Source organism: Crocodylus porosus, unplaced genomic scaffold, assembly GCF_001723895.1.
Source record: "Crocodylus porosus isolate Cpor-Errol unplaced genomic scaffold, CroPor_comp1, whole genome shotgun sequence".
Classification (NCBI taxonomy): domain Eukaryota; kingdom Metazoa; phylum Chordata; order Crocodylia; family Crocodylidae; genus Crocodylus; species Crocodylus porosus.
Window position 1 is genome coordinate 12,136,733 of NW_017728915.1, and position 12,783 is coordinate 12,149,515.

Below are 12,783 nucleotides of genomic sequence, written 5' to 3' on the forward strand. Positions count from 1 at the left end.
TGAGGAGAGGCAGGTACAGTTGGACAAAGTACAGGAGAACCTGCAGCTGCCTGAATCAGTGCCAAAACAGCATTGAAACTCCAAAACTGATTTGGCTGAATCAAAACAGAACAGTGATCTGAAACACCGAGACGAATCACTTTGCTCCGAAATGGCCGATTCCGAAACTGAAACGAAATATAGCTATTTCGCACAACAATTGAGTCCAGTCCCCTGTATCGACAAGCCACAATTTACCCAGTGTATCCCCAAAATTGCTACTTTAAACCCTCACAAACAGTAGCAAGGTACTATACCAGAAATATCCAGAACATGCCACAGGCAAAAGCAGGGGAGAAAAGGGAGCTGTGAATGTCCTGCCACTGCAATGCAGAGAAGTACCTAGCTAACATATGTTGAAAGGATTCTAGAAAGAAGACCATGCCTATGCTACAGGGGAAGGGAAAATGTGTACAGTCCATGCCAATCTTAGTAGTGGAAAAATTCTTTCCTAACCCCAAATCTGGCCGTCTCTATGACCTTGGACTCAAGAGCAAAACCCTCTAACCAGCAACTTACAGATTCTAAGATACAGCACACTGAGCTTAGAGTATTTTGGATAAAAAAAAAGGTTTTGCGTTAAAATGTTTCTTTAAAATATTAATTGCTGTTTAATCTGTTGTTATACTTATATTTGTTACATAAATGCATCAGTTTTTCATACTAAAAATATATTTTTTAAAACACTGCTGAAGTAGTGAGAGTGCAGCTATACTTGAGAATCACACTTCTTGGCTAGTTAAGGATATAGGCTTGATTTTTTCACATGAGTTTTACACTGGCATAACTGAATGGACTTCACTGGTGTTATTCTTTATTTATATCTATCGAAGCAAGTGGAGAATCAATCCCACAATTTTTCATTACATTCCTCAAACACAAGGAATTCACTAAAACTGCTAAAACGGCTTACTTTTTTTGTCTGTGTATGTGTGTGTATATATATTGTATATATATAAATACATACACACACACAATTTTATAGGAAAAACAAAAATTTAGAGCACTTAATCTCTGCAGTTCATTTTTTTTCTCTTGAGGGAAGGACATTTGGTTGTATAATGGAACTTCACCAGACTACAGACTGATCTGTACTTGCAAGAAATTTCTATTAGTTATTCTTTGCTTTCAGGTACCTAAGCTGCTAACGCAATTTAACTTTAATTCCATCTGACTTCAATTGTGTTCAAATTACAGTAAAAAGGAAGAAGACAACAAGCTGTAAATATGAAAAGAGACAGAAAATCATTGAGAATCATGCCTTTATGAATATTTGATGAAGAAAGGTTAGATCTAGTGCTGGTAAATTACAAGAAATTATGTCCATCATGTGACTCTGTCAGCAAAGGTTAATACAAATGGGTTTGAATTTAGTTGAGATGACAACGAGGATTAAAAAAGATTTGTCCTGTCCTCACTGCAATTAGTTTTTCTTCTATTATTAGTGTAACAGAGTTTATCATTAGGATTATGGTAACAGAACTACTACTCAGTGAAATCATTTTGTTTTCCATAATACTGTGGCAGTTTTGCAATAAATTTTTCATCTAGACTATTCTAACTCTTAATTTTGCATTTGCTGAGAGACGGATATAGTCATTAACCCCTCTGTTACTGTAATGTATTTAAATTCCACTGAGCAGAATTCTTGGCCTAATCTTATATCCCTTGTAGGCTGTGACCCCACTGGTGAATCTGGGCCCCATATTTCGCCAGTGTTATAACACCACCAGTGGTAGCAATGGCGGAGTCTGTAGTCTAGACAGGATAATATGCCTGTATAATTTGGTGGGTTAGACAATACAGTGATGACATCTGAATCCCTTTGACAGGGAAGCCTTAACTACTCCTAGCTCCAGAAAAGAATTACAAATCTGAAATTTGCCAGCCTTTGCCAAAGAAGTCAGGAAAAAAATACAAAGGCTCAGTCACTCTCAAGGAAAAGTTGTCCACATATGTACAAAAGAAATTTAAATTATTTGAAGAGAACAAATGGTGAAAGGAAAAGCATAAAGGCTTTGTGCACTGCTTTCCTCAAGATGGGAAAATACTAAATGAAATCTCTTTATTTGGTTGGTACAGACTCTTTCACTTGTGCAGATCAACACAAGGACCCACAGTTATGGGAGTATTAAGAAAGCAAGTACTTAAAACAGGCCAAATGGCAGGAATGGCACTCAGTTCTGCTGGTGAACAGTGCTGAAAGTAATTTATAGTTTAATATAGCAACAATATTATGTTTTATACTTCATATGTTATTAGATATAACATAACAGATTCTAAGCAGAGTATAACATTTTATACTACATTTTCCAGTTTCTTAAAATCATAGATGAGACGATTTTTTACATTTTGCTGTTATAAGGGCTCCAAATTTTGCTCATCCATCTTTAGTTTCATAGATAACTATAAACTGAACTTAAAACTTTCAGAGATTTCAAGGATATTCAGTAGACATTGTGGAGTTGTATTCCCGACAAAATACCGTTACACATGTATAATCCAGACTTGGAAGCCTCAAGCATCCTAAAGGCTTAGCTGAAATGCAGACGCTGATAAATCACTGGAAAGGGTTAAAAATGACTGGCAAATGACTAATTGGAATCGTCATGCATGGCACAATTTAATTGCAGGCAGTCATACTTTGGTGATGTCCATGGAGTGTTGCTTCTATAATCGCACACACTTACAGCCATGTGAAAAAAGGAAATTTAACACATCGGGGAGCTTCCTAGATTATCAGATCATCTAATCAATACCACTGACAATACTTCTGCTTAAAAGCACTGCGGTTAGTCATAAAGTTAGATACAAAAACAGACATTCAGGGCCTTTACCAATATATTACCTTTGCCCTGCTCCTTCTACTGCATGCCCAAGAGGCACGTGGTTTCCTTTCCTGAGCTTTTCCACCTAACTGGTTTCCACTTGCCTACTTGGAAAAAATGCACCTTTTACAGTGAATTGTGACCCAAGAAAGAAAAAACCTAATGCTGTGGCCATGGTCAGTGAGGCATAAGAAACAGTGATTCAGGTCATACCACTGCTACCCTGCTGCAGCCATCTCATCAACTGCTTAGATCAGATTTGTGTAAATCTCAGCAATGTGCTCAACATTACGGGACTCAGTGGGATACAAATGGCTTCTTCATGTACTAAGCTTGCTCACAGAGATTTGAGTTACCTGTGGAGTAACTTTCCCACTCTGTGACATACACCTGGCAGTCCTGAAAGACATCATGACAAATTTCAACTCGCCAGATTTAACGCTCTAAAAAGCACCCAGATTTTATTGCTCAAGTGAAGTTAACTCTGAAAGACAGAAAGACAGGGATGCATATGTCTCCATATTCCTCAGTCAGCATCAGGGAGATAAAAGTGCAATCTAAAAAAACATTAAATTCATACCATATTCAACACTGCAAGTTTGACTGTTGTTCCTTTGTAGTGGCAATGGGTATTATCATCCAAAAATGGCTAGATTCACCTATCCTGAAAAGAAACATCACTTAGCACAAGTGTACTACATTGGAGTCATGGATTAGCAAGGCAACTTTTAAACATGTAGCTGTTCTAAAGAAACATAAAGCAGTACACCAACAACAGGCATAAAAATGCAAAAGCTATTACCTAAAATATGCAACCATCCCAGAGAAAGAATATCCAAGCATGTCACAGGGCAGGTGAAAGGTTTTTGTCAAATCATTACTGATTTGATGTCTGCTTAGCTATGAGACTAAGCAGTCTGTGGGAATAATTTTTTCCTTTACCTCTATGATGCAATCAATGGAAAATAGGTTATCTTAAGAACATGTTCCACATTCTATTGCAAGATGAGCCACTGGTTTTAAAAACTACTAAAAATGTGAATATCGTTTTATGATTTCTTAAAATGTCACCCTTTCAAAGGCTACTAAATTAATCCACAGAGACAGGGCTCGTTAAGTAAAAGAATATACTTTTTACAGTGCTATCAAAGTAGAAGAGAAAAAGTGTAGGTTTTCAGCTTTAAGAAAAACATAATTAGATCAGAGATTTTGCTTGCAAAGAAATTAACTTATGGTTAATTAATGAAAGTAACCTTAAACAGGGGGCATATTGCCAGCAAACAGGACACTATAATATATGGGTAGAAAATAATAGGCTGCTTTCAAGGAACCAGAGCACAGAAGCCTAGAAAAGAAATTTGAGTAGGATACTGCTTGCAAATTTGATCTCAATTCTTAAGATGACCAAATAAGTCTTATCTGCAATAAAGTCTTTTACAAGCTTCCCTCCCCCCTGTAATCTTCTGTTCAATTTAGATACAAGATTTAATTGACTGTTGATGAAGCAACAGTTATTAAATAAAATTGGTAATAAAATCTAGGTTATAGTTACAAAAGTTACCATAATATAACTAACTTATGTCCTCATGTCTATAGAAACTAGAAGTTTTTGCTGCTTTCATAATTTGCCTCTTATTTCAAGGATTTATTTCAAGGATTTGTTTTTTGTATTGCTACCAATTCACTTTAAGAGTACTGAGGTCTTACTCAGTATTATCCTTTCATATTCTTTTTGGTCATCCAAAAGGTTAAGTGCCATGAAAATGAGAATGCCTACTTGGTTGTTTTTCTATCCCCTAGCTAAATGCCTTAACCACAAGGTCTTTTGAATGTCATATTTACTATTATTTGTTCTTCACAAAAGTTCCCCAGTTTCTTAAAGCTTCTACCCCATGCACCATCTCTTTAACAAGCCTAAATGTTTCTCTCACTACTTTATCTTTGGAGGTACTTAGCTGGTTTTATGCCTTCTCAGTAAAAGTCCAGGCCTTACATCCAAATGAAATGCTAGTCCTTTTACTTGTCTCATGTATCTGCAATTTGGTCTTTCTTAATTGTCTGGAGCTAAAAATCATCTGAAGAGAAAAGTAACAAGCAAACAAGGATTTTTGCTCTGCACAGATGACTTAATTCTTCCCTTGCCAAGCTGTTATTAGTAACTAATGTTTCTAGATATTTAAACAATCTGCCTGTCTAGGGACAGACATTATACACATAAACCTGTTTAAGTGATAAGAAACTCGTTTAAACCTGTAACAGAACAGATGTTCAGTGCACACAGACCAGTTTGAAAATGGCTGAAACCGGTTTGAAATAAAGCTGGTTGAATGCAATATGAGACTTAACTGATTTGCCTCAAACTGGTTTATGCAATGTCTGCCTCAGACCCCTCGTTGATTGGACCTAATCAACAGGTAGCATAATATCCTTCCTTGGAGGAGCTGTTTAAGTTAGTTAATGGAGAGAGACTTTGTTTTCTTAATGGGTTGATAAAAGCTGAGTTAGGAGTGATAAACATTCCCTGCTGGGCTGCTTGTGGGGGTGAGAGGGGGTGAATAATCAGAGCATCCTGCTGGGGTCTGGCCATACCCCTCCTCAGCTCAGCCCTGTGAAAGCACAAGGAGGGCTGCTCTAGCACCCCCCAGCTTCTAGCCTGAGCCACTGCAGGCATGTGCCTGCATTTCTGAAATGTCTGTCCAGTTACAAAATGATTTAGCCTTGCCACGTTACTCTAACCTGCAAAGATTGAATCAATTCAGGGTCAGGCTTTTTAAATATTTGTCCCTAGCCCTAATGACTGTCAACTGTTTGGTCTAAACCTGGCCAAGATCGAGACAGAAATTGACAAACATATGCTTGTTTTGTTCCCCCTCTGTTAAGTCCCATTTGCCTTTGCTTTCCAGACTGTATCTTTTCTCCTATAATACAGACATGTCATCAGACAAAACAGAAAATCTACGTATCTTCCAATTTAAAAGCAGATCGGAAGCTGCTGCTTGGGGAGCACACAGCAATAGTTATAGTCTACCTGTTACATTTGCAGGGACCTGTAGTGATACAAGTTAGCTAAATCGCCTTGAATCTTAAATCTATTTTCTCCACCAGGCTATGCAACTATTTTTTTTGTCTATATTCCTCAACATGAAACTGATTCCAATTTTGAAGGCATGAAATCTTGACTGCATGTCAATCCTCAATCACCTTCCTCCTGTCTTCATCAAACCATCCTTTGCTTTTCATTATTTCTGGAATTATTCCTATAATCTCTTTTGCAGTTCCTTTTACTGTATCCTGACACTTTCCCACTTACACCTGCTGTACAATAATCTTTCAAAGCCTCAAGCCTTTTCCACATCTATCTGGTATTCCTGTTTATATTTTGTATTCTTCAAAGATTCCATATTGAATCTGTAACTCATCTCTTTCATTCAGTCCTTTATCAATTATGGCCAGTCCCTTTGCTAAGGGAAAAAATTACCTGAAACTGGAAATGTGGAATGTTTTGAGCTTACATAGGCCACAAGACCTCCAATAATGTGATGGATCAACTAGAGAAATGTTATATGTTCATTACACAGCTGGGAAATGGGTCTCTGAAAATTATATAAAATTATATAAAATATATTGTTTTATAGTGAAGAAAGACTTCAAGTTATGAAATGGGAAGACATTTTACGGTAACACCATGACACAGTTTCAGCACCTATTGGCACTACATGTTATCTAAGGAAAACTGAAAACAGTTTAATATTAACTTCAGTTCCTGTGATCCATTAAGGCAGTGGTCTCCAAACTTTTTTGATCGTGCACCCCATCAGTAAAAAAATCTTGAGCACGCACCTCCAATAGATGTATATTTCTATAAATATATGTATATTTATATAAATAGAAAAAGAAAGTTCTAGTATTTTCTTCCTGCATCCCAGTGGATCGTCTTGCACACCCCACTGCATTAACGGACCAGAAAATGAAGTCATTGAATGAATGAATGAATACATAACAGTTTTCAAAGTATGACATCAAAACTGACCTATGTAAATAAAATATTAATTTAGGAAAGCAAGACAAGTAGAAACCAACTATATGGAGCAAGAAGGGTAAGAGCATGAGGTAATTTTCACCACTTGTATGATATGGTTGTGACTTGGGTGACTATATTGAAGAGCAATTGTGAGCACAAGATTTGCCATGACAAAGTACTGAACTAAACAGATGAGTCATAGAGACCATAACATAATAGATAAAAAATGAATTAGACATTTGGGAATGATGATTTTTAAAAACTCAAAATTCTAATTCTTCAAAAATGTAGTTAGAGTGAGTTTCAATATAAAACTATTTTGGTGGAAAACTCAATAGATTTATCTTTAAGGTCAAAATGAAATTAAGAAAATTAAAGTGAGTCACATGAGTAACTTGATGCCAACTGTACAATTTAAAAGCCATACCCACTCAGTCCTGTAAAGTGTTGAGTATTACAGGCCCTGATCCAGAACGGCAAATAAGAATGCATTCAACTTTTAAACTATGTGGACTTCAACAGAACCACTCATGCTCCTAAAATTAAAAATATGGTCACATGATAGAAGCTCAAGTGGTCAGTACTTTGTGGAAATAAATCCATATATAATTTTACTGAAACTTTATATGGAGCAAGGATAGTGACTTTTTCTGTCCTTGGAAAGGCTTCAGAAAATTATGGGTGCTACCCGTAAACAATAAAAATAGTCTTTTGTCAGAGACATGACAAAGAATCAGCAAAACCTATTTTCTGTTTTATTTTCCTAAAGTAAAATGAAATCAAAATAATATGACCTAGTAATACTCAGCAGAAGATAGGGAGGCAAATAATTCCAGCTCTGTGGATGGATGGACGATAAAGGTGTTATTCTACAAATCTGCTGGCTTTATCACTGGCTGTCAGAGTTTGTTAATATCAAAGGGCCATATTGTACCACCAATTTTTAAGCAGAACATCTTACTGATTTCAAGAGGAACATCTTTAAAAACTATGCAGGTGTGGCTTCCTATTCAATAGTTCAAAAAGAAATGGGACATTTATATACTGAGTTTTGACGGATCTGGAGCTGGTGACTATCAGAGATATGACTAGATTGGATGAACCATGTCTGCTAGACTAGAGTATGATAATTCCTATGATATATAGGGATCTATGTTCCCACAGAGTTTTTCACATGACTCTCACTAGTGTTATCACTCAGTAGTGTTTCCCATGTAAATTTATGAAAGCATAGATATCCCGCTTCACAGCTTATGTGAATTAGTGAAGTTAATATGGAGAAGGTCTTAAGAGTTTAATAATGCTACTCCACATATGACGGACTTTTCTTTCATGAAGAAAATAAATTTAACCCCATTAATTATGTGAGGTAATTATTAGCTGATTTCGGCCATTTGTGTTCTACATAGATGCTTACAGTGAACTTTTTGATGAAAGAAATATTATGCTACTTATTATACTAGAACCATGCTTCTGGATCCAGCCATGCCTCCATACCAGATCTAAAAAATACTGGGTCTGGATTGGATCAAATGCCAGATACACACCATGAGCCCTCTTAAGTTGTTATTCTAATTAAATTCATGCTGTAGCTTAACTGAAATGCTGCAATATGAGAGATGTTTCAGGCAGAAATGCTTTTAAATGTGAAAACTATAAAATACTAATTAAAACCTGCCCCAAACATGGCTTTGCTCCAGTTTTACACGTGTGTCACACCATTGATTTAATGATGTTTCACCCACTTGGAGTAACTCTGTAAAGCCAGGCCTACTGTTTGTATGATAAATTCTCAATATGGAATGGAATTTGACAGACAGCCTATGCACATGTTGCAGGAAAAAGGTTACTCTTTATTGTTGAGTCAAATGATGGCATTGTCTCTATTGTGCTATACCCTGAGGATACCCATCATGTTCTCTCAGCTACCATTAAGTGGATTTTCTATATCCTTTAGGGGGAAGTAAATCAGAGACAGTTGATGTAGCTTTTACAGTAATCGCTTATGGAATATTGTAAAAACAGAAACAGAAACATAGAAAAATATTCATTTTTAATGACATCTCTCTATTTATGTAAAATAGGATATCTGACCTTATGTACCCAGGGTTATTTTAAAAGCCAACTGTTCACCTCCACTGGGATGTGTCGTAGAGTGGAGTACTTCAACAGTAATGGACAATAGAAACTTTCTTATGTTGCAAATAAAAATGCTGACTTGCTTCCAACTTCCCAAAGCAGGACAGAAGGGAGGGTGGAAGGGGAGAAACCAAACCTTTATTGATATAAACCAGGACACAGTGGCTTAAGGTTTCCCAACCATTAACATTATAATTAGGAAACATGAGTTTTTGCTCCAATTGTGGGTTTCTCACAACATCCTGCCTTAACAGGATCTCCTGGAACTTTTGACTACTTTAAGCACAAATTGTTCTTCCAAAGGGATGTTGACTTTTGTGGTCTATTAAGCAAGCAATACATAAGTCATATGATGACGCAAGTGCTGCAGGCCAAACTACATAAATCAGTTCCTTTTCCCCATGGATTTTGTTCAAGTGTACTCATTGTAATAAGACAAGATTAACAGTAGACTTCAGTGTTTGAACAACTACTGTCCAAGCAACAAAGACAATTCAGACAAGTTTGCTTGTAGGTGCACTACCAGGTGAGATGCCAGCTGTTATCCTCCAGTGAGTAGAATAGTTGCAGAGGGAAAAAACCACAGCCAAGTACATTCTTCGCATTGCTTCAAGTCCCAAAAGTGGGAGTTAAATGTACTTTCATGCCACTTCCAGCTCTTTTTGACTCAGTAGGACCAGTGATTATCAACCTTTTTAGACTCAGGGCACCTCTCATGAGATTCGAGAATCCCTACATAAATGTTGTGAATTGAGCAGCACCCTATTTAAAAAACTAACTTACTTATTACAGTGATAATCTTCTTTCAGAAAGTCTAAACAGTGGGAGTAGGGCAATGACCTGGCAAGAAGGGGCCTGGGCCTGCACTTATCTATTTATTTCTTCACACATGGCTTATCTCTTCACACCTCCTGGCACCCTTCCAAGGATCTTGCAGCACCCCCAGGTGCCCTGGTATCCTGGTCAAGAATAAGTGGGCTAGATCCTCTCCCACAAAGAAACATACAGGACAGTGAAATGTCCCAGAAAGGGACAAAGAAATAATTTACTGTACTTTGGCAGGAGCATAATGCATACCCCATCATATTAGAGACATAGAGATAAGCTGCCTTTTTAGCATCATATCAGCCTTCATTTGGACCTTAGAAACACCTTTGCACAAGAGGGTGGAATTAAGAGGACTGTTATTACACGCTCAAGCTGTATTTACTCTCTTCTGCTCTCCCTTCTTACGGTGCAGGTCCATCCCCACCTGTTTAGGAGGTTCAGAGGCAGTTAGTGTAGCCTTGGCCAGAAGCTCCAAATAAGTCATGCTGCCAAATGCAGTCATCTTGAATGTTGTACATGAGTTTGGCTGAGGGACAACCTTCCACCATAAATATGATGGAGAAATCTCCATATGACAACAGAGATTTTGTGTGCCCTTTTCTTTGCTTTTTGCTATTACAGGGGGCTACTCAGTCATTAAGCTATCTGTTCAGAATTAGGGCCAAATTAACTAATGAGTATAAGCACACCCAATTGACTTCAGGGAAAGTATAATCATTTATACCAGTGATGAATTTAGGACACGGAGTCTTACCACCAGCATTTATGGAATAGCTTTCTCAGTTAGCTTTCTGTGAACATGCTAAATAAAAAGTTTTACAACTCTGAGTAAATCTCTACAGTACATGCCTGACATGGGAGATAATTTGAATTTCTATTTGATGAGTACGTAACGTTCACATTAAGCTATGACTATACTGCAGTTCCTCCAGTTCAAGTTAGCTTAGGTGCTGATAGAAGTTTAGGCATAGCAGTACATAGCTCAGCTGGCACTACCTGCCTTAGCATTTCTCACTTTCTCAGATTTTGCAGTCTGGGCTGATGTTACATGCACAGTACCAGTTGTATCTTTTATAGGCTTAGCTAAGATATATCCCATTAGCTGCCATTATTGGAAACATTTCAATAAGCTTTAGTATATAATTGCAAAAAATATATTACACTTTAAATTTAAATGGACAGGGCCTCGTATTAACATTCCTTGTATCAGTCATCCTTCTTAAATATATCACAAGTCCTATTTTGCAATCCTTATTCATACAACTTTCCCATTTACTTTGATCAGAATTATACAGAGGTGGAGTAGTATATAGGAATTAGTTTAAGGATTCTAAAAAATTCAAAGGGCATTTTTTTGTTTTAGCAAAAACTACTGTTAATATACAAATCTGATTGATTGTATACCTTCTTTAAACACCAAGCCAAAAAGGATTACCTTATCTGGCTTATTGAAAAGTTGTTTTATTTCCATTCATACTTCAAAATATTTCAGACAGTTGGGTCAGTTTCAGTAATATTTCCTTCTAAAAGTCTATTTTGAGTCAACATTACATGAAGATACATGAAGCCATATATTTTTTTATGGGGGTAAAGTAAGTCTTCACATATAAAAAGGAGAAGCTTGCCATCACACCCATATTAGCATACTGTGCATTGTTAAAATGGCAAAATACTTCTGTATATTCCAATTAGTGAAATCATATACTGGCAAATATTTTACCCAAGAAATATCAACTTTAAAAATAAACTCTTCCCATTTGGAAACTCATCCTTTGTTTAGCAATTCAAAGAATATTTTTAAAAGAGATTTTAATTGCTCAGTTGATCAGTGCCTGAATCTCAATAATCAAAATAATAAAAATGGATTGGTTGTTTTTGCAAATTGTAACAAAATACACAGTGTTCACTTCTTTTAGGACTGCTAAGAGAGTCATTTAATCCACTTTCCTTTTCTTTATCAAACATATTTTAAAGCTTTTTCAGTGAACATTTTAATGAGAGAAATATTATGCTACTTATTATACTAGAACCATGCTTCTGGATCCAGCCATGCCTCCATACCAGATCTAAAAAATGCTGGGTCTGGATTGGATTGAAAATAGAAAATAGAAAGAATATAGAAAATATAAAAAAAATATAGAATTCCATCAAAATCAGTATAATGATTTCTATAATGTATCTTCCATGTGCCATCTTTAACGGACTTCACAAACACTAAGCCAAATAGCATATGTTTTTAAGCTTGGGAGCATTCCCATTAACTACTGATGTGAGCAACGAGGATAGAATTTGGTCCCTTAAAAAGATGGGGAATTCGCAGTGAAAAGTTTTTTGTTGAAATCTGAAAGTTTACAAGACATGATATAGTTCAATGAATTTATCATTAAAAACAGAAAGGAATTTCAGAATTGCTGAAACCTCATATTTTGACATTTCCTAATAAAAAAATCATTTTTATTGTATAACAACATGTTGCCTTGAAATGTACACTAGTTATTTAAAAAAAAAAAGAAGCAAAATATAAATTGAAATTTTTGAACACACAATGTTTCTGTTGACCTAGATCAAAATGTTTTTGATGACCATTTTCAAGATTTGGACTTTCTGCCCCAATTCAGGATAGGATAAGATTTTCAAGATTTTGAAAAAATATTTCCTGGGCAGCTCTAATCCTTATAATAGCCTTATGTTTATTGTTATCTACTTCTACAACATACTGAAACTGAGCCCAGGGGATATGAAAAGACTCACTCAAGGCTAGAGAGAAAGTCTGTCAGAGGTAAGATTAGAAGCTGTGGCTTCCTAATTTCCAAAATTCTGCTTAAAATACATTTCTCTCTTTCTTACATACATAAATAAGCATTGCTGGTTAAGAAGTCTTCAATGCAATCCAAAGGTGTGATTATAGCTCATGTAGACATAACTAAA

The 12,783-nt window shown here is 36.2% G+C and overlaps 1 protein-coding gene across 5 annotated transcripts in view; it reads right to left on the minus strand.

Annotated features, from left to right (window-relative positions):
- Positions 1-12,783, minus strand: part of FTO (FTO, alpha-ketoglutarate dependent dioxygenase) — a 423,074-nt gene that overhangs the window by 33,286 nt on the left and 377,005 nt on the right. The window contains exons 9-10 of one of the 5 annotated variants that reach the window (XR_002101228.1): positions 3,448-3,531; positions 3,224-3,351 (exon numbers count right to left, since the gene is read on the minus strand). The exons of 2 other annotated variants lie outside the window; for them this stretch is intronic. Coding sequence is in view for 2 of the 3 variants with exons in the window: in XM_019535709.1 (XP_019391254.1) it covers positions 3,453-3,531 (79 nt within the window). In the remaining variant the exon portion in view is untranslated. Of the gene's footprint in view, positions 1-3,223; positions 3,352-3,447; positions 3,532-12,783 lie in introns of those variants that run through there. 2 more of the 5 variants (XM_019535709.1, XM_019535710.1) reach the window with 2 other exon arrangements.